General features: G+C 35.6%; 1 protein-coding gene across 2 annotated transcripts in view; it reads right to left on the bottom strand.

Moving 5' to 3' along the window:
• Positions 1–496: 496 nt before the first annotated feature.
• Positions 497–19,232, bottom strand: part of LOC131580419 (heparan sulfate glucosamine 3-O-sulfotransferase 1-like) — a 45,336-nt gene continuing 26,600 nt past the window's right edge. For both annotated transcript variants that reach the window (XM_058841602.1, XM_058841601.1), the window contains exon 2: positions 497–1,641. In XM_058841602.1, the coding sequence (XP_058697585.1) occupies positions 593–1,522 (930 nt within the window). In that variant the 5' untranslated portion in view covers positions 1,523–1,641 and the 3' untranslated portion in view covers positions 497–592. The remainder of the gene's footprint in view (positions 1,642–19,232) is intronic.

Genomic DNA, 19,232 nt, shown 5'->3' with positions numbered 1-19,232 from the left:
TGGTTTAATACTCATGTTATACAGACAGGTGGTTTCTAGATCACCTATTCAAAATTACAGGTGAAATAGATTCCTTCTATTATTAATTAAGTACTTCAGCATATTAAAGATGATGATTTATTTCTTGGAGCTACTATGTGTGCCCCTATTTTAACATACAGTTTAAACTTACTTTATGAAAAGTTCTATAAATCAACACCACTATCATGTGGAATATAAAAAACAATAACAACAAAAAATACAGAACAGTTAGAATAATACTATTTCCAATATTTACATTTTTTACAGTTAGATGCATTTTTTCAAAAAAAGCAGAACTCTTGTAGAGATACATCTTTGCTAAGTCTGCTGAAGTTAATGTATTTGCATGTGAGAGAAAGAAGATCAGAATATGACTCCCAGTAATCATACAAATACATAAAGCTTATTTTTCCCAACATAAAGAGTACCATTTCAAAGAGTTAACAGATGTTATTCCAATGAAGCGTGTAACCAGGATGTTAATTCTCATAATACAAGTCTTTATAGTTTAGAAAGATATGTCTGAAAGTTTGTCTCAGGCCCTTTTTAGGAAGCATTGACTCCAAATGCGTTAATGCCAGTCAAAGGAATGATTAACCATCCTGTAAAATTTTGCATTGTGCTCTCTGAAGTAAGAATACAATTGCTCTAAGACAGTGCTGTTAACAAGAGGATGAGGACGCCCTTTGGACTCATGTAGACATCTCTCCCTCCCATCACTTCTGATGCAGTAGAATCCCTTGGTTTGGTTAAAATAAAAATTAGAAGACATAATTCTGGAAGGAAGATTTAGAAATCTTTCAACTTTTTGTAACTCAGGAAGAGGGTCCTTGATCAAAGTATTGCCATCCACTATGTGAATCTGATCCAAACTGAAATGCTTAAGCCACTTTTCCATATGGACATCATATAGACTTCTCTGAATAGCTTTGTATTTGGTGTTAAGCACTCCATTCTTAATAACAATATCTTCAAAGAGCTGAACAGGCTTGTGACTTTCTACTCTGTTGTAATATACTTGGGTATAGTCAGATATAACTCTCTCAGTGGGATCTCTTAAAATGAGCAGCAGTTTAATGGAGCTATTCATGTCATGAATTCTTCCTGGAGCCTGTGGTGATGTAAAATAGCCTGGTGTTTTCTCAATTGTAATTTGATTTCCATAAGAAAATGGCATCAGATTTCTATACCAGTCTATTCCTTTCACATAATTTTCATCCCAGTCAAAGAAGTGGACTTCTGTAGCTGCCACCACAATGTTAGGGTGAATATCCAACATTTCCAGCAAAGCCCTGGTCCCTCCTTTACGAACTCCTATGATGATTGTCTGAGGTATTTGTCGGCTCGTGCCAGGAGGTCTCACCTGAGCTGAATAGTGTTCACTTTTATTGCTGAATAATCCCACTTGTGACTTCAGTGTTTCCAACAGTGCCCCATTCTCAACAGGAGCACCTCGAGCATGAGTCAGCAGAAGATAAGCTGACACAAGTAGGAAGGCCATGTGGAGAGGAATAATTATTTCAAGATAATGTTTTGCTCAATTAATGAAAGAATAGGCGAGTCCCCTCTTGAGATGGTTGGCAGAACCCGTGGTAAGCACACAGCAAGCTTCTGAAGCATCTGCAAAATAAGGTAAGACAAGTCAGTGCTTCTAAGCTCATCTTCAGTTAAAAAATTCAACTCACAATTAGCTAATTCACAAAGCTAATCTGTGATCCCAATAAGAAATTTATAGGGAAGCTATTTGTTTTCCCTGACTTCATTTTAGAAGGACAGGAAAGTCCCATGTGTTGGGGCTTTTTTCTCCTTACCATGAGTGACAAATGATGGATACCAGCCTTTCAACAACTTTTATTTCCTCTAAGCAGATTAGAATTGTTTACCTGATTTTAAATCCTGACCATTTGTTACTTGCCTTTATTTTCCTAATATAATTCCATATATACCACATACTTCTCTTGTTATAAATACCGTACCCCACACAATAACAATAATTCCAAAGAATATTTGAATGTCAACACCTTTCCTCAAATTCCCTGCTAGATTAGGATATTCTTCTATAAATAACAGACCAGGACAATGGTGCCACCATCTGGGTTCTACTGAGCTATGAATCATACAAAAATTATTCGGTTAACTTAGACACAGACAACAAAACACAGATATAGGCAAAGTTTTGGTATCTGAGCCCTTTAGATCAGAAAACTGACTGTGCCAAAGCAAGAGTAAAGTGGCTAAGTTGGACCAGTGTGGGAAAAAAAAAAATAATGCAGGGTGGATGGATTCTCTGCAACTATCCAAGCATTGTGATGCACAGTCATGTAAGTGTTGGAAAAGATTTTGTAAAATCAGATCTTCAGATAATATTCTGCAGTTCCCCCAAAGCTCTGTATAAGAGATACCCAGATGCTTTCTGGTCATCTGTTTAAAAAACAGTAACCATTTTTGGCATAAGTTTGAATTATGGCTCTTATTTTAAAGTAGTCTCAAAAATGTTACAACCTTAGCTCCTTCTCCAGTGTTCACTGTCTCTTTCTTCTTTTGAACACATTGGTCACAGTACTTCATCTCTTAGAAACAACCTTAGAAAACACAGCCAATTCCCATTTGCCCTGGCACTGAGGAACATTCAATATTTCTATTTAAAAATTGTTTACTTTGAGTTTTACTTTACAGACTTGAAAATTTTAAATTTTTGATAATAACAGTGTAGGCAATGCAGCAGATTCATTAAATCTGTTTTTTAAATTTTATTGGAACCTTCTCCAGCTTCTTGGATATCTGGGGAATAACCCCAGTCAGACTCAATGAGCACTAAACTCACAGTTATATAGCAAATATTAACCCTAAAATTGTCATTTAAAAAATAAACTATGACCTTTAGTGAGGAAATCTGCAGAGAACATTTCCTGTTATGTCCAAGCAAGACTTAAAGGGAAACTGCTTCTTCAAAAAGAGCACAGTTTCAACTAGGAACAGTGAGTATACAATTACTAAATATTGGAAAAGCCTAAGTACAAATTGGCTTTGTGATGACAGACAGGAATGCTGTTCTTTAAAAACTTGAAAGGATGTTTCATTTTAAAGATCACAATTTCTTTACTAGGAACTTCACACTGAAGTTCTATTTGATGTTCCCTAGAGCAAAGAATGCAAGAATTTCTATGGCAATCACAGGAGGGAAGAACAGGTATGTTTATACCAAAATCATTTATAGTTACTATCCCTTTGGATGGCAGGTTAGGAAAATGGTAACCATGCTGTTTAGTGCTGCTGAGGGATTAAAATACATTTTACAATAATGGCAGCTAATGTTGGTTTTGGAAAGCTCCTCAGGATGCATTTGAAGCGTCACAACCCAGGTGATTCCTGGAAAGTCAGCTTTCAAAGGAGGGACTCTGTTTTAATAATTTCAAGCCAAATTTTTCACGATTCTCAAGGTTCCTGAACAGTTCAATTCGAGGAAAGGCACAGCTATGCATAAGATGGTTTCAGAAGTAGCAGCATATGACAGCATGGCATCTTTCCAGACTTGTGGTGCCAGCAGCATGATTTGGGAGCAGGGGCCAAGGGAGAAGTTAATCATTCTTTTTAACCTGTTCTGAAATCCAGTGTTAGTTTGCATTCTATTCATCTTCATTGTTAAATTAAATTTCTTTCAGGAAGACTGAGGAATTGTGTTCATAAAAATCTTCCCATTTTTCTCAGTTTACCTCTTTCATGATAATACAACACATTATGCATTATAAATGCACTTGCACATCTATACATTTGATTACAAGTGCTTTGAGCTAAGGGAAAACCAGCCTGAATGTCTGCCAAGCAAGGGATTACTTATAAATACCAAGGTGGAGACATACAGTTCATTATCTGATTTAAATTCTGGAACTATCCCATTTTGAAACAGTTTCATGAACTAATTCTTGACAGGTATGTTAGGCAATTTTATTTAACTTGAAAGAAAATTATTTTTATATTTCTTGAGACTAACTAGGTTAATAGCTTAAATTGAAAAAATAGAAAGGAAAAGAGGAAAAAGCAGGAATTTCTCTGAAATAAACTAAAACCAGAATAAAAAAGAAACAAGTATTTGATACTGGGACTGTGCAGTAGTATAGACAGAGATGTGCTCTTCCCAGATCTGGTGACAGGTGAAAAAATTCTCAAATTCTCTTTTTTGTTTTGTTTAAAAAACTCAAAACACTATCCCTAACTAACCGAGTTTTCTGGTTTCATCACCTAAGAATCAGATGCAAATACTAAAACCCAAAGAAGACTGTAAGCTGAATGAGAAAGTCATACTTATCACTGAGGAAAGATTGGTCTTCCAAAATATTCTCAGGTTCACTTCTGATGTGAGAGAGAGTCTGCTTAATTTACCATCTGAAATCAGCAGTTCTCTGTAAAACATAGTCAGACAGCAAGAAGCAGAAGGGATTCTGCATATTCTGTGGGCTGAAGTATTGTTTGAAAAATAATTCAACATAATTATTAACCATTTTAACCAGTTTTCAAAATAATTAGTTGTTTTACACATTTCTTAGAATCATTGCTAGGAAAAACCTTACTCAGGAAATACTACAGAAAAAATAAAATTCAAAATGTAGTGTAAAACTGGTTCCTAAATAGATCAAAATTGCCTTTGGGAGCAATTCTATCAAAACAACATTTCAGCTTTGGCCTAAAACATTTGATGGATTTCAGTGAAGCTCTAAGAAGTTAGATTCTGTGGTTAGGTTATAATTGCTACATAAATGTAAAGGTTTTAAAGAAGATTTATCATATAATTGGAACGTTATTTGAATAAATTTTTGTTGTTGTTTTTATGCCTCTATGCAGTTGTATTTTTAGAAGATATTAACTGCTTTTTATAATGAAAACAATATATTTTACACTGGTGCACTGCACCAATGAAGAATTTGAAAGTATTCTTATGAAACTAACCCCATGACACATGACCAGAATTACAATGCCTTATTACCATTTTTCCCTATTATTTGGTAGTGTTGGTGCTGATTAGTACATAAGGAACATCAACAGACATGATACTTATTAAGCAGAAAAGTAGTTCAGAAATAAATTCATGCTGCAGAAAGGACTAATTAAGTAAATAATACCTTGGGCTGCTGTTTGTTTTATTTTTTTAAAACCTTAGACTAGACTTGAGAAGCTGCTATGCTGGCTGAAAAATCATTTTAATATTACAAAAATATATAAAGACCCTTAACTGCTGCACTCTACTCTGAAAAAAACTCCTAAGTGTCTTATGATTTATCTTGCATTGGGGTAAAGTACAAAATCATAGGGTAAACCTAAAGATATTATTATTACTAATTTGTAACATTATTAGTTCCTAATAATACTTCCTGTATTACACTGCCTGTAATGCTTTTCATTGGAGAATTCTGCAGCACTCTGAGTTAAGTTAATGAACTGCCTGCACCTTATTAAGGCACCATTCTCACCTTGCAGGAAATTGCAACTGACCAGTGTATAGATCCAGTTCAGGAGTGCAAATGCTTTGGAAAGTCAGGTTAATCCGATCTGCTCAAGGTCACAGAGCAGGTTTATAGTCCAACCAAGAATAAAAACCCCAGGGCTTCTAATTCTCCATCCAATTCCCCTTCCAATTCCAACTTTGTGTCATTCCATAGCAGCCTCTCACAATCCTGATGATAACTTATAGCTGGATTACATGCTGAACTGAAAAGCAAAGAGGTTCTTCAATGTTTCAGCATGGAACTCAAGTTTTGAGGGTCTTTTTTGGAATAAAGCTGCTTCTTTCCACTTGTTCCTTGCAAAAAAAAAAAAAAAAAAAAAAAAAAGTGGAATCAAGGCATTTGTGCAGAAATACTTCTGTTGGTGACTGAAAACTGCAGCAAGGGGAGGTGGCCAGAGCAAGTATAACAAAACACCAGTTTTTTCTTGATTTTTAAAGATTTATTCCTGTTACATTCCTAGTTAACTCCTATTAGATACAAACTCATCCCAACAAAAAGATCAATCCCTGAGAAGAGTGCAATGCAAACATGTTAAGGTTTACTGGCACACAAACTTGTAACAGCTCAATTATATCTCTATAATTAAGAACATCTCTAATACTCACAATATGAAAAAAGAATTCCAGACCAACTGTATTCACAACCAAAGGTCATATAAGGTGAACAGTTTCAGAAATTTTTTGAAGGACAATCACACTGTGATGTCAGTTAGACCCATGTGAAGTATCCCTATAAAACTGGCTTATGTAATAAATAATTCTAAACAACAATATAATACTAAAAGTTTTGGAATAGCTGAAATTAGGCCGGTGATTTTCTTTCAGTAAAACTAGAATTAGTTACATAGCATAATGAATGCAAATCTGCACTCAGTATGGCTTATACATTTTTTCTAAACAGGCAAATGAATTATCCAGTGCATATAGGACTCAGTGCTTAATAGAATGCAGTATCAATGTATTCAAATCCAATAATGTAATGACTAATTCTATTCATTCCAAGCATTAAATATTAGAAGTAATACTATCATCAAAAGTCCTCTGCATAATACCTTAATTCTGATAATAATATAACTTGTGAAATAATGGACATTTGAAAATACTTGGCACATGTCCAATGGTTGAACAGAAAGGTATCCTCTTTAATATTAATTGGAAGGAAACACAGTTCAGCTACCTCTGTCCACATATGTGAGATACCTGGGCAGAGTTCAGGAGACAATGAGAGCACATTTCTGAGAGTGAAAAATGTTAAAAATTTTGGAAAAGTGTACAGACAATTGTGAGTCTTAATTTGATTACAAGTAGAGCAATTTAGGTTTATGTGAGAATAAGATCAATCAGGTACAATTGAATAATTGTAGAGCCGTGCCCTAGAAGTGAGATTTGATTCAGAAGAATCCCAAATTTCCTGTTCTGTGAGACTAAAGACTATGTGGGAAAGGACAGTTATCCCAGAGAGATAACCCTTTATAGGGCATGAAACTTTCCTGCATCACTTTTATGCTATGCTCCGTTCCCAGTAGTAACTCAATAACATTTGCATTGTCCTTACTGGGCTTTATCAGACTCAGGTAGGAGAGGTCAGTCAGTTCCCAGAAATACAGAGTTGGACATGAAGAATATCTCCCACCCATAACCATGGAAAATGTCTGCTGCCAGCTGGAGAAAGCAAAAAAGGGTAAGAGAGTAAAATACGACACTGGAGTTTTGTAACAGAGCTGCAAGTTGAGCTCAGTGATCTCTTTTCTTACAAGGAGCAGGGGACTAAGTACGAAAAGGACCACAGACCCAAAGTCAAATAAACATTGCAGCTGTTCCTATTGCTGATAAAGAATGCTGAGAATCTTGTAGATACCCAAGAATTTTGTTCACTTTCATTTTACTTAAACTGTGGACATATTTTTGTTAAGGAGATGCACTAAGAATTCTTAAATGAGGTAGTAGCTAAAAACCCATGATCCCACAGACTATCCAGAAATGCTGCTTTGCTGTTGTAACACCTCTTTGGGTAATGAAAAAGCTTAAAGGTTTCTCTTTAAGCATCAGTACAATAATATATGTTAGCACAAAGAAAGACAAAGACATTAACATTTTAAAGTCGCAATCTCAGCAGTGAATTTATTTGTGTGAGCCTTTTTCAATGAGATTGCAGTTTTATAACAGCCAACAGTTACTACCTTACAGGAATTAAAAAAAAGGGAATAAAAAAAGGAAATAGCTATTTGGTGAGTAAAGGTAGGTGCTACAAAGTAACAGAAATCGGCTCCAGGCTTCTACCAAGTACACAGACTGTAATGGATAAAGAGGAAAGCTAAGAAATGTTAGCATAAACTATAAACACCATTAAATCATTGGCAGGTGATATTAGCAGATAGGAGTTTTGAAAAAAGTTTGCTTCCCTAAGGCTAGCATTACATTTCCTAATTCCCTTTTCTGATAGAAAATTGCCTGATGTTAATATGACTGCAAATATGTAGCAGTACAGTAATATATACAGTATAAACACACTAATAATAATTTCTGAACTAAATAAACCTTCTACACACTTATATTTTATGGAATCTTTGAAAAATACCATACTCAAACCATCCACATAAAAGTCACTGAATTGCAATTTCATAAAGATCTTTAATAAGTTTAGCCCATAAAGCCAGGTACATTCTAAGGATGCTTCTAAATAGACATAAATAAAAAATTCTGTTCCTATTAAGATGCAAAGAGTGGATAATGGTCAGATTAGCACAGATGAGAAGGCAAATTTTACTTATCACACTGGTTTATTTGAAATGGAATTGCATTACCATTTTGTTGAATTAAACTTACACCTCTAATTGTTAATTAAGCATCTGAATTAATATAAATTGAAGTAACAAAGATTCTGTGCCACTTCTTCAGACAAACAAGCAGTAGTCATGTAATTATAAAGAGGTAAGATGTAATGATGTATGGCTGGTAAGTAGCTTTTGTGTATATTTCTACAGTACAGAAAAAAGGTTAAACTTCAACCTCTCTACCTCTGGTATAATTAATTGAATATTATTAATTTTCCCACACTCATTGTCACAAAGAACACCTTAATGCTCACAGATATTTAGGAAATAAAATTAGACTTTGATGCAGAGGATTTATGAGAGTCCTGTCTTTTAAAGGAAAACATTCCTCTGAGGGTCAGAGATGGCAAGAAAGGCATTCAAGGGAGATGAGTTAACTCTGGTACAAACCAGTGAATTCCTACAGGACATCCATGTCAAGTAACAGACACTAAAACCTTTTATTCTTTTGCAAAGAGCACAGATTCCTGGTGTTAAAAAAAAAACAAACAACCGCAAAAAATCACATACACAAACCCTTCCACCAAATCCTACCCCTGCCAAAAAACCCCAACCAAAACCAAAAACCCTAACCAAAAGCCAAAGAAAAACCATAAACCCATGCTGGTTTTAAGACGTTACTCCAAGGATTCCAAAAAAGGATCTGAGAGCTTTTCTGGGCAGCACTTGTCAACATTACACCTTTTGTTTTCAGCACTGCCCCAGTGCAGGGGAGGAGCAGCCTGGAAAAGCTCATCAGACCATGGCAGTGGCTTGGGGATCACCCTGAGCCAGCCAGGAGTGACACGTGGGGAACAGCCAGGGGCTGGCCAGGGGGAGCAGCCAGGCTTGTCTTGCAGGCAGGGAGGTTTCTTTATCCCCACCTTGAAATCAGTCCAGCAGTGAGACATCTCTGATGAGGCGGATGAGCCAAGGTCAGAATCCTACCCTTTGTTTATATCCTTCTGAATAACTTCTCCAGGGCTGTGGCATTGGTGCTCTGATGCTGTCTGAGAAGAATTGCTCTACTGGGTCCATCTGGCTGTTGTCTATCCCCATCATACAAGGCGTGAAAGAAACTGATCCTTCCCTTGGTAATGAGTCCTGCTATCCAACAACCACCAGGCTGAGACCTTCTAATGTCAAGTGCCAGCAGTAAGAGAAGGATCCAACTTCTTGGCTCAGGGTTACACTGTAAAGCACAGATGTAAATCAAGCAGGGAATTCACCCAGAGTAAAAAAAAAGCAGCTGAAAGGCCCATGAGAGTTCAAATCTTTTGGCCTTGTAAAGGATGACTGAACAAAATTTAAGAAAAAATAATAGCTCAGGAGGAATTTTTTTTTAAAGAGTGATTATAGAACAGGGGATGTGAGAGGATATGAAGAAGCTGAAATAATAAATCAATGACGGACTTAAGATTGAAAATTTAATTTTGAAATTTTGGATACTGGCTCAGGCCCTGATAAGAGACAAGATCAAGATAAAGGTCAGAGAAAAACAGTGTGAGTATGGATGTTTGATAGAATAATGGGAGTTACAAAACCAAGAAACATATTAAAAAAATACTGAGTTTAGGTATGCTGAGAGACTCTGGGCATCAAAGAATCAAAAATTATATAGAAAGGAGTTCATAGTTCATCTTTTCTTAAAGTAAACAAACAAGTACGACTTGAAGAGACCACAGAAAGTAACTGCTTAGCAATTCTTAACACTGATTAATAAATAAATTAGTAAAATATATAAAAATATATTAGTAAAATAAATATATTAGTCAAAACTCTGTCTTCCACTGGTGCACAAATCCTTGCTAATAAAGAAGGCAAATACACTGCAATACAGAAGAGGCAAACATATTAGAAAATAAACAAATTGATAAAACGTCCCTTGAATAGAAGCTGAATGCCTACAACACATATCCATCATCAATCTGTGTGCACATTCAGCCCAGCAGATTGCTGTAGAGCTACAGGAATGGAGGCAATTTAGGGAACATTTGAACATGTCTGGAAACTGGAATACAACACGTGAAACAGCCCTCAGTACGACACTCTCGTGTCTCTCACACTGCTCCTCAGGCTGATACTGGGAGGCTGAGATGACACGCTGCAAACATGGAGTAAGTAAAAGGCAGATTATTTTCTGGCTTTTTATGGAAAATCAGAAATCAGATCCTTGCTCCTTACCAAACCCGTTTCAACTGCCAAAGTAGCACATTAAAATACAGTGAGAGGATATTCACTAGTCTTATGAGTCTGAGAGCAGATAACTAATACCACACAATTCTAATGATTTTCTCCAGGGCTTCTGAGATTCAGTAGGGTCCTATCTGACTGTCTTTTCCATTTTTAGTTAGGAAAGACAGAACTTAGGAAAGCTTCTATGCAGTCCAAATTTTTCAAACTTTGATGTACAGCCTGAACCCACAGGTATGTCAGTAGTACAACCAAAGATGTAGGTACACATGTCAAAAAACTCCTACACTTCAGTGGAAAACAAAGCAATCCTTTTTTCTGCCCAGTCCAGACTGTTATGACAACTTCCCTGTGCAAAATATCCTTTGCATCTACAGGTTTAAGGTGTCCTCACAAGAACACTTTCTGTTGTTACAGCCCTGCATTACACAGCATGGTTAATTCAAGCAGAACATGCTCCTCACCACGCAGCATCGCTTCTGCCCCACAGCTCAGTGCCATGCTGCACCCAAACAACTCTTCCACACTATTCCTTTAAAGCTGCTTCACTTCAAATCAGTTACAGCTTCTCAGAAAGGCCCTTTGATGGCTGAGAGTGCCTACAGCAGTTTTTTGGCACCTTTAAGCTCTGTCAATTTTCACCTAAGTATTTCAGGTAAAATCATATTTAGGAGCCATCACATACATTCAGGATGTGGACTTAAAGACTTCAGATTTGTGAGACTTGTGACAAATCGTGAGGATATGGCACATTAGAAACTCTAACTATAAAGAGCTACAATAGATGTGTTTGGAGACAAAATAAGAACATGGTAAGAGTAGCTCTCAGATTCAATACTGTGTTTGATGTTTGTGATAATAAAATTTATTAATAGCAATTTTTTATTTGAAACTGTAGTATCAATTTGGAAGACATCAGTTGCACCTAGGTATTTTATAATGACCTTTTCATATTTTCTGCTTAAATCTGAATGGTCTTATCAGTATTCAGAAAATTGATAAGGTGCTAGGAACACCTATAGCAGAGAAAGAGGCAGAGGTAGGGAAGGGCTCTCACATATTCTCATAATTAACTGCATATTAATTAGAGCAGTAAAGAGTTAGAATGTTCAAAGCCATTCTCTTAAGACTGGGTTGGCTGTACAACAAATGTACTTTAATTGTCTCTAAATCCCCTGATTTCAGCTACTCAAGCAGACAGTATGACAGCAGATTGGTCTCACAGTGCCACAACAACTGGATGTTTCCTGAAGGACCAATACTTCAACACAGCATAGAGGAGAGAGGTACCTCCATTATCTTACATTTTCTCTCTCAGTCTCTTTTCTTCCCAAATAAAAGAGAAAAACCCTTAAAGCACTAAATTTTGCTATTTTAGTTCCAAACTGGCAAAAAAAAACTTCATTTTTTTTGTCAGAGGAGGTGATCAATTTTGTGATCCTAGATCCTAGCTGCAATTAATTTTTTCTTCTTACTATGAATTGCAATTAATGCAATTAATATGCAATTAATATTTTCTTCTTACTTCTTAGCTTATGATCCACATATTCCATACTGTCGCAGTCTACTTACTTTTTTCCTCAGGAAATTTAAAAAAAAAAAAGGTTGATGATCAGTACTCATTTCTCTCTTCGCTGTTCTCTATTACCAGTAAAACACTTTTATATAAAGCAAAGATGTAGGTGTTAGTATGTGGTGGTTTTAAACATGAAATACACTTCTGACCCTTGTTTCTTTGCCCCATGAATACCCTCAGCAGTCCCTGTGGATGGTGTAATTTAAAAAAAAATCAGTATCTCACTATACCTTTTACTTCTGAATCCATTTTTTCTGCTGTGAATGCATTCGGGGTTTTTCCAGTGCTAACAGGATATTATTAGCAGTTTTTTTGCAACATCCTTCCTCGGTGTCTTAGCAGTTACTTTAAACATTTTGAAGAACAAATGTCAACATGTGAATATCAGTTAATTTACAAGTCTAGTGGGATTCATAGATAAAAACAGAAAGTAAAGCACCAAACCAACACTTACAAATCAGACTGCCAAAAACCACATAAAATCAGAACGATGTTCTGCTGCCATGTACCATGGAGAATAGGAGTTTACTCCTTTAATAAAATGGAGATGGAGTTGGTAGTGCTGAAACTGAGACTAGAGAATCTTAATTCACTGCATAAATTGTGGTGCAATTTTTAAAGGTTTTGAACACCTGAGGTTCTTTTGCATTTTAGGATGGCTGAGAACTCCACTGAAGGCTGCTGTGTTCAGGCACTGATAAAACAATTTTCCAACTGAGCAACACGGAAGAAACATATGGCAGTATGTGTAAAGATTCTCTAGCAGACGTCTGCAGCCTCCCTCTTTGCAGCTGATGATGTGCAAAAACCTTGTACCACTTCACAAGAACTTTAATATTTTGAAAAAGCCTCACATTCACACAGTAGTTCAGGAAGATTAATATGAAATTTAGTTAGGGAAAGACGATCTCTGGTGGAATTTCCAATTTACTTACACAACCTATCCATCCTCCTGCTCTCAGGGTTTAGTATCTCAGTGTTTGGCCATTGCCACATGTGGTGATTTGACAATACAGTCATAATACTATTTCCCCTAAGCCCAGTTTGTGAGAAAGGTGTAATTCCATTTAAAGCAATATAATGTTTAATTTTGTGACAATAAATGATTTTTTTCTGCCTTCTGATTATGAGTGTTCATTCCTCTTACCTTAAAATATGTGCTCACAAGGGAAAATAAATCTGGATTTGAAATTTAATTTGTAACTATAAAATACGGAATAGTTATTTCTGTTTATAGCATACTAAAAAAGTTAGTGCAAGTACACAGTTTAAGCTACTGGTTATTGATGCCAGTTCTGTTTTAAAGCAATAATAGCTTTTCCTCTCAAGGGAGGACAGTATTTCTTCTACAAACTATAAATTGTATGTATTATTTCACATTTTTAATGCTGAATTTTCATCTTAGATTTGTAGTTTGACATTTCTAAGATAAAATATTTTCACATTCATGTCTCACTTATTCTTAATGGTATCTATCAATTTCAAGCAAAAGGAACATTTATATTAAGAGAAGGTTAAATTTCTCCCAGAAGGTTTTTTGTCCAGGGAGGTGATATGGATACACTTGGAAAATTATTACAACTACTGATACCCTAAGAGGAAGTAAAGTCAACAGAAAAAGTGACTTTGAGTTTATAGATAATAAACAGTTCAGAGCAAATTTTTGAGATCGGAATCAAGATGCTGGGATCAAACAATATTTGTCAGTGTGTGAAAAATAAGGGATTTAATTACTGACTGTGAAAGAACCATGATTCCTATGCTATGGAACTTATCAAAATTCTATAAGAATTAGGGCACAGCATGTCAAAAAAGTAATAAAATAAAGCTGTTTCCTCTGACATTCAAAAAATGTAGCTGATATAACTGTCATTCAGAGTCTGGAAATATTTCAGTCAAATATAAAAGTACCAGGAGAAATAAATCACGAAGTCCAACCTATTTCATAAAACATCATGATCTACTGTGTGTGTATGAGTATGCAAGAGAAATTGAATGTGAAGTACCTTAAATTATAACACATAACCATTTTCTACTAAACACACCACAAAGCCAGTAGTGAAAGAGGAAAGGATTGGAGAAAGCAAAGGAAGTGATGAAAAGCAAAAAACTGAGCATTTGTAGGAAAAACCAGGTTGTTAATAATTTAAGCAAACACAGTTAGGTTCTGTACTCGTGCAAATACACACACATATATATGGCACACAGAGAAATATAGAACAGACAGTAATAATAGAGGCAGATTAAATAATTTAAATTATGTGGGTTTATGAGCAATGCAGCTGATGCTGATAAATGTAGATTATAAAAGTGAGTTGCAAGTAGCTAAATGTGTGTACACTGGAAACATGTTTGGGATCAAATGTTCAAGTGCAGAAGAATTTAGATTTTTTACAACATATCAAACCTTAAGAAAATTTAGATTCTACTATGGTGCAGGTACAAAGGGAGGAAAAAGTGGTTAAGGATGGTATGGTGGTAGATTCAAGTGGAAATTGAATCAATTGAAGTTCAGGTTTCACATTTTCTTGTGGGAACCCAATTAAAGACACCTTGCACAGTTATGCCATAACAAAGTGAGATGGAGTTTGAATTTACAGTTGATTACATACCTTCCAAAGAGAGCAACTTACACAAACTCTGTTTATTCGCATGGGGAGTTAATGTTTAGCAGCTAATGTGTTTTATAATTTACACCTCAGATTTCTCACAGCAATTTCCTCTCGAAGACAAGCCTGAGAGTGAAATTTTTCAGAACCATTTATGCTGGTCTCCACAGAAGTCAGTCATAGTATTATTTAATTAGTAGCAAAGTTATGAAAATTTTGAAAGATTCCCCTCTCTTCCTCACCTAGTGCTTTTCAGAACTGTATTTCTCACCTTTTATTGATATTCCAATGGCGAATGCAAACACCTTGAATGTCCAGGTGATAGAAGAATGGGGGAAACCATGAAATGAATTCCTTAAGGTTGAAATGCTAAGTTGCATTGCTACAGCTGAACAATAAAGGAAACATTTAATCACTATGCATGTTTAGAAATACCTCCAGGTGTTCTGGAGAGATTTGAAATCACAGAGCTGAAAATCTGCCAAGCAATATCAGCCCACATATTGAAAGATATTTTAAACCTATGAACAATACTAAAAATATCATGGTCATTGATGTAAATTGAGAGAAATTGCACTGAAATTAGTGAGAAAATGGAAAGGAGTGATGATATGCTAAAATTAAATCAATTTGTTTAGATTATGTCTCCCTCCCATACGAACAAACACGTTTCCTACTTTGCTGAGCAAAATTTTTACGCTGCTTTTGGATTCCATTGGTCATGGAAGCTAAATAGCATGGGGTGAAAAACAAAGTTTATTTGGCCTTCTGACTAAGTACTTCACTATTGGTTTCAGGGTAAAAAAGCTTCAATGTGGATTAAAAAAATAGCTCAGAAAGCAAAGTGTAGGAATGCACAGGAAATCCTCAGCATGCAGTTAATTCACATCCTTGCACCAGGCAGCCCTTTAGGAAAAGATACTGGCTGACAGTTTGAGAGTCCAAGGAACTTCAGTTGCTGGTGCATTTAAAATTTGAACTTCAAATTAAAGATGGACACCTAGATCTCTTAGATTTCCTGGAAAGCCTTATCCTTAGGATTCTTTATGAAGCACTCAAAAATCTCAGTGAAAACTTCAGTTGGATGCGCAGCAGAGGACAAAGCCAGCGCATTTTTAGTATGCAAGAGCAGTAAGGGAAAATGACAGTAGAGTTTAAATGCATTTTGGTAAACTAACGGTTCAGAGTGACTAGAACAGCGTGTTTCATTCTGGTCAATCACTCTCAAAAGGAGGAGGGAGTTCAGAGGTGGCTGTCAACAAAAGATTGCAAGCATAAATAATTTGTCAATATAAGGAGATGGTAAAAATATGCAGAGTTTGTACTTTGCTGGCTGCATTAGATAAATGAACTAAGATAACCCTTGCTCGTTCCCTCACAAGTTCACAAAACATATTTCAGAGACATAAAAAGGCAACAAAATTAAAACTGACGAAGTTATATGCTCTGAACAATGAACAATTAATCTAAGAGTGTCATTGTCACTTAATGTTACTGCAGACCTATATAACATAAACAAAAAGAAGGCAGCTGCTGACAAAGAAAAAGGACATTTTAAGTTGTATTTAAAAACAAAGTATTAAATTTCTTATATAAAAACATACTATAAAAGTAGATTTTACAAGAGCTCCAGGTGAAGCAGAGATCAATTTGAGAAAAACTGGATTTCTAGCTTCATGATAACAGGGAGGTATGTCATACAGAAATATGTAGCAACTTACTAAAGATACTTCCAAAGAAATTTCATATTAATGAAGTCTAAATAATTTTAAATGCATTTGGATGTGTTTGTTTATTGAGTTCTGTGGAAAGAGAGAGAGAGAAAAAAAAATCTCCATTTCTGACTAAATGACCATAGTTTCCACTTATCTCTCAAAGCCCAACTTTTGCCTTTCACTAATTTAGCAAAGACTAGTAAATACACAATTAGAGCATACAGTCTGACATTGATATTGAAAGTACAAGCAAATTTGGATCTGCAGAAGACATGGAAAACCAGAGCAGCATGCCAAATTGGAGTCACATTCCAGAGGGGAAAAGGCTGCAAATATAAAAAACGAAGCACACTAACAGAGAAAGTTAGGAACACAGATGCTTCTATGTCTCGCAGATGCCAGGGCACAAAGTAACATGATTAAATTATTAAACTTAAGAGGATATGTGATAACAACAACAGTTCATTTTATTTCAGATTGTGAGTCGTGTTCTAGACTCTCACCATTCTCACTGATCTCTAAATTTTCTGTTGTTTCATATCCAATCAAGACACCAAATTCTAGGCCTTTTTTACTCAGATCACACCTCACTAACACAGAGAATAACAAGATTATGATCCATGTAAATAATCCTTACATTCTTCCTGCTTTTTTGCTTGGAGATGGCATCAATTCTCAGAGAGTTTCTAATTCATCAAATCACATGAAATTCTTCAGGGCAGAACTCTTATCTAGCCACAACCTCCACACCTGAGATTTGTACAGTTAAACATTCTTCTTCTTTTTTCTAGTTATACTTGCTTCTATTAAACTGCAGCCTATTTTATGCACACCATTTCTTGGAGATAGGGACAGCATTTTGACACCCAGTCCTGTTCTCCAGTATGCTTGAACCCTTCCTGTCTTAAAGCCACCCTTGTCTCCCCCATAATCCAAGTAATTAATAAAAGATACCACCTACTGGGATTTTCTATGCTTTAAAATTGTGCAGTCCAATGTGGCTTTTTGCCAATAAACACTGAACTCCTCAGCACAACTTTCATTCAAAATGTATTAAAAAGAAAGTACAGGGATTAAATACAAGGCAAGAGTTGATATGTGATTAAATGAAGAAAAAGAGATATGAATATATGCAGTGAGCAAGTTAAAATATAATTAGCCATGAAAGGAACATAATTTCATGTGACAAACAACAAACATCTAGAAATTCTATCCCATTCATCTCAATGGAGATGTTAATTTCATATTAAGTAAAATTAAAACAAATATAGAAGAGACAAAGCCAGCTCTCCCTCTCTGAAGCTACAAGCAAATCAAAGCATGCTTACATCTTAGCAGTGTTTTTAACTGAAACAAATGTTAAGCTTCATCTGAGAAAGGCTATCCTTGATTGAACCAAGCATTTACTTGTCTTGTATCCCCTCTCCATCAGTGGCTCATCAGGGACACTTGAGGGAGTGTACAAACCCCAGGCAAACACACAGCGATTTTTGCAAGCACACTTTCCTAGGCTGCAGTGAGTCTGGGCTTCAGTGGCTCTCTGGAACAGAATGAAGAGCTTTATAGTCCTTAATGGACAATATCAGTAACTCTATTACTACTTTTTGAATCATTGTTAACACTGTTTGTGTCAAGGAGTTCCATGGTGTAACTGTGTGAAACTGAAAAACACTTCCTGTGGTTCAACTTAAACACACCACCTGCTAGTTCCACCTAATGCCCAATGTCCCTGCAGTATGGAGCCAGTGAACAATCACTAATTACCTGTTTGCTCATCACTCATGAGTTAATAAACTTGTCATAGACTCCTTCAATATTCTTCTTCTTCCCAGACTGAAAGCTTGTAGTTCTACCTGTTCTTTGTTTAAAAGATTTATTTAATCATCTTTTACTCATCCTACCCATTCGTCTCTTTATCTGTTCAAGATGCAGGTACAGTGCTGTGACACTGCTTGTAACCATGATGTTCTCTAATTTATTCTATTTTGTTCTAAAAATAATATTAAATTTGCCTTTTTTTTTTCTGCTACTATTTTATAGTTCAGAGTGAAAATCTCACAGTGAAGTTATTCAACAATAATTGTCAGTTTGAAGCCCATTCTTGTGCACAAATTTATAATTTTTTACCCTTTAAGAACCACTTTATATTTATTTACATTGAATTTTACCTGTCACTCTATCATTCATTATCACTGAGGTATTTCTTTGTAGTTTGCTTTCATTTCTTCTATTCTAAATAATTTACTATCAGCTGCAAATTTTCCTGTATAAATTTTCCTGCTCTAATGCATTTGAAATAATGCTGGTCTTATGTCTTTAACAAGTTGCTTTGTAAGTTCTTGTGTAGTCTACACTATTGTGGTTTAATTATTGTTGTATTTTTGGGCTTTCTGTTATTCTTGGATAATGGAGTAACAGGCCTGCCTTAATTTCTCACATACTGATTTGTTGGTGCCTTGTAAGGACACTTAGCCAAAATCTCCTTTTAGAGAGATATTTAGAATAGACTAAATGAATCTCAAAGAGATATAGCAAAAGTAGCTGAAGAAAGCCATTTATTATATATTACCCAATGAACTAAGAATAAGTCAATTGAAATTCTTGTTACTGAAGTCCAAGACTAAAACCAAGCACACAGTTCAATATGCCAATACACTGCTTTGGAAGAGGCCTGGATGTAATCATCACTTCACTTTGCTGAGATCTGCTGATGTTTTTGCAATAAACCTCCTCTACAAAAAGTATAAAATACAAACCCCACCTGCCAGTGAGAATTATTTGTACTCAGTTTAATAACTTTGGAAC

Source organism: Poecile atricapillus, chromosome 6, assembly GCF_030490865.1.
Source record: "Poecile atricapillus isolate bPoeAtr1 chromosome 6, bPoeAtr1.hap1, whole genome shotgun sequence".
NCBI classification, from domain to species: domain Eukaryota; kingdom Metazoa; phylum Chordata; class Aves; order Passeriformes; family Paridae; genus Poecile; species Poecile atricapillus.
The sequence above is the reverse complement of the archived record's forward strand: the minus strand, read 5'-3'. Positions and strand labels throughout refer to the sequence as shown.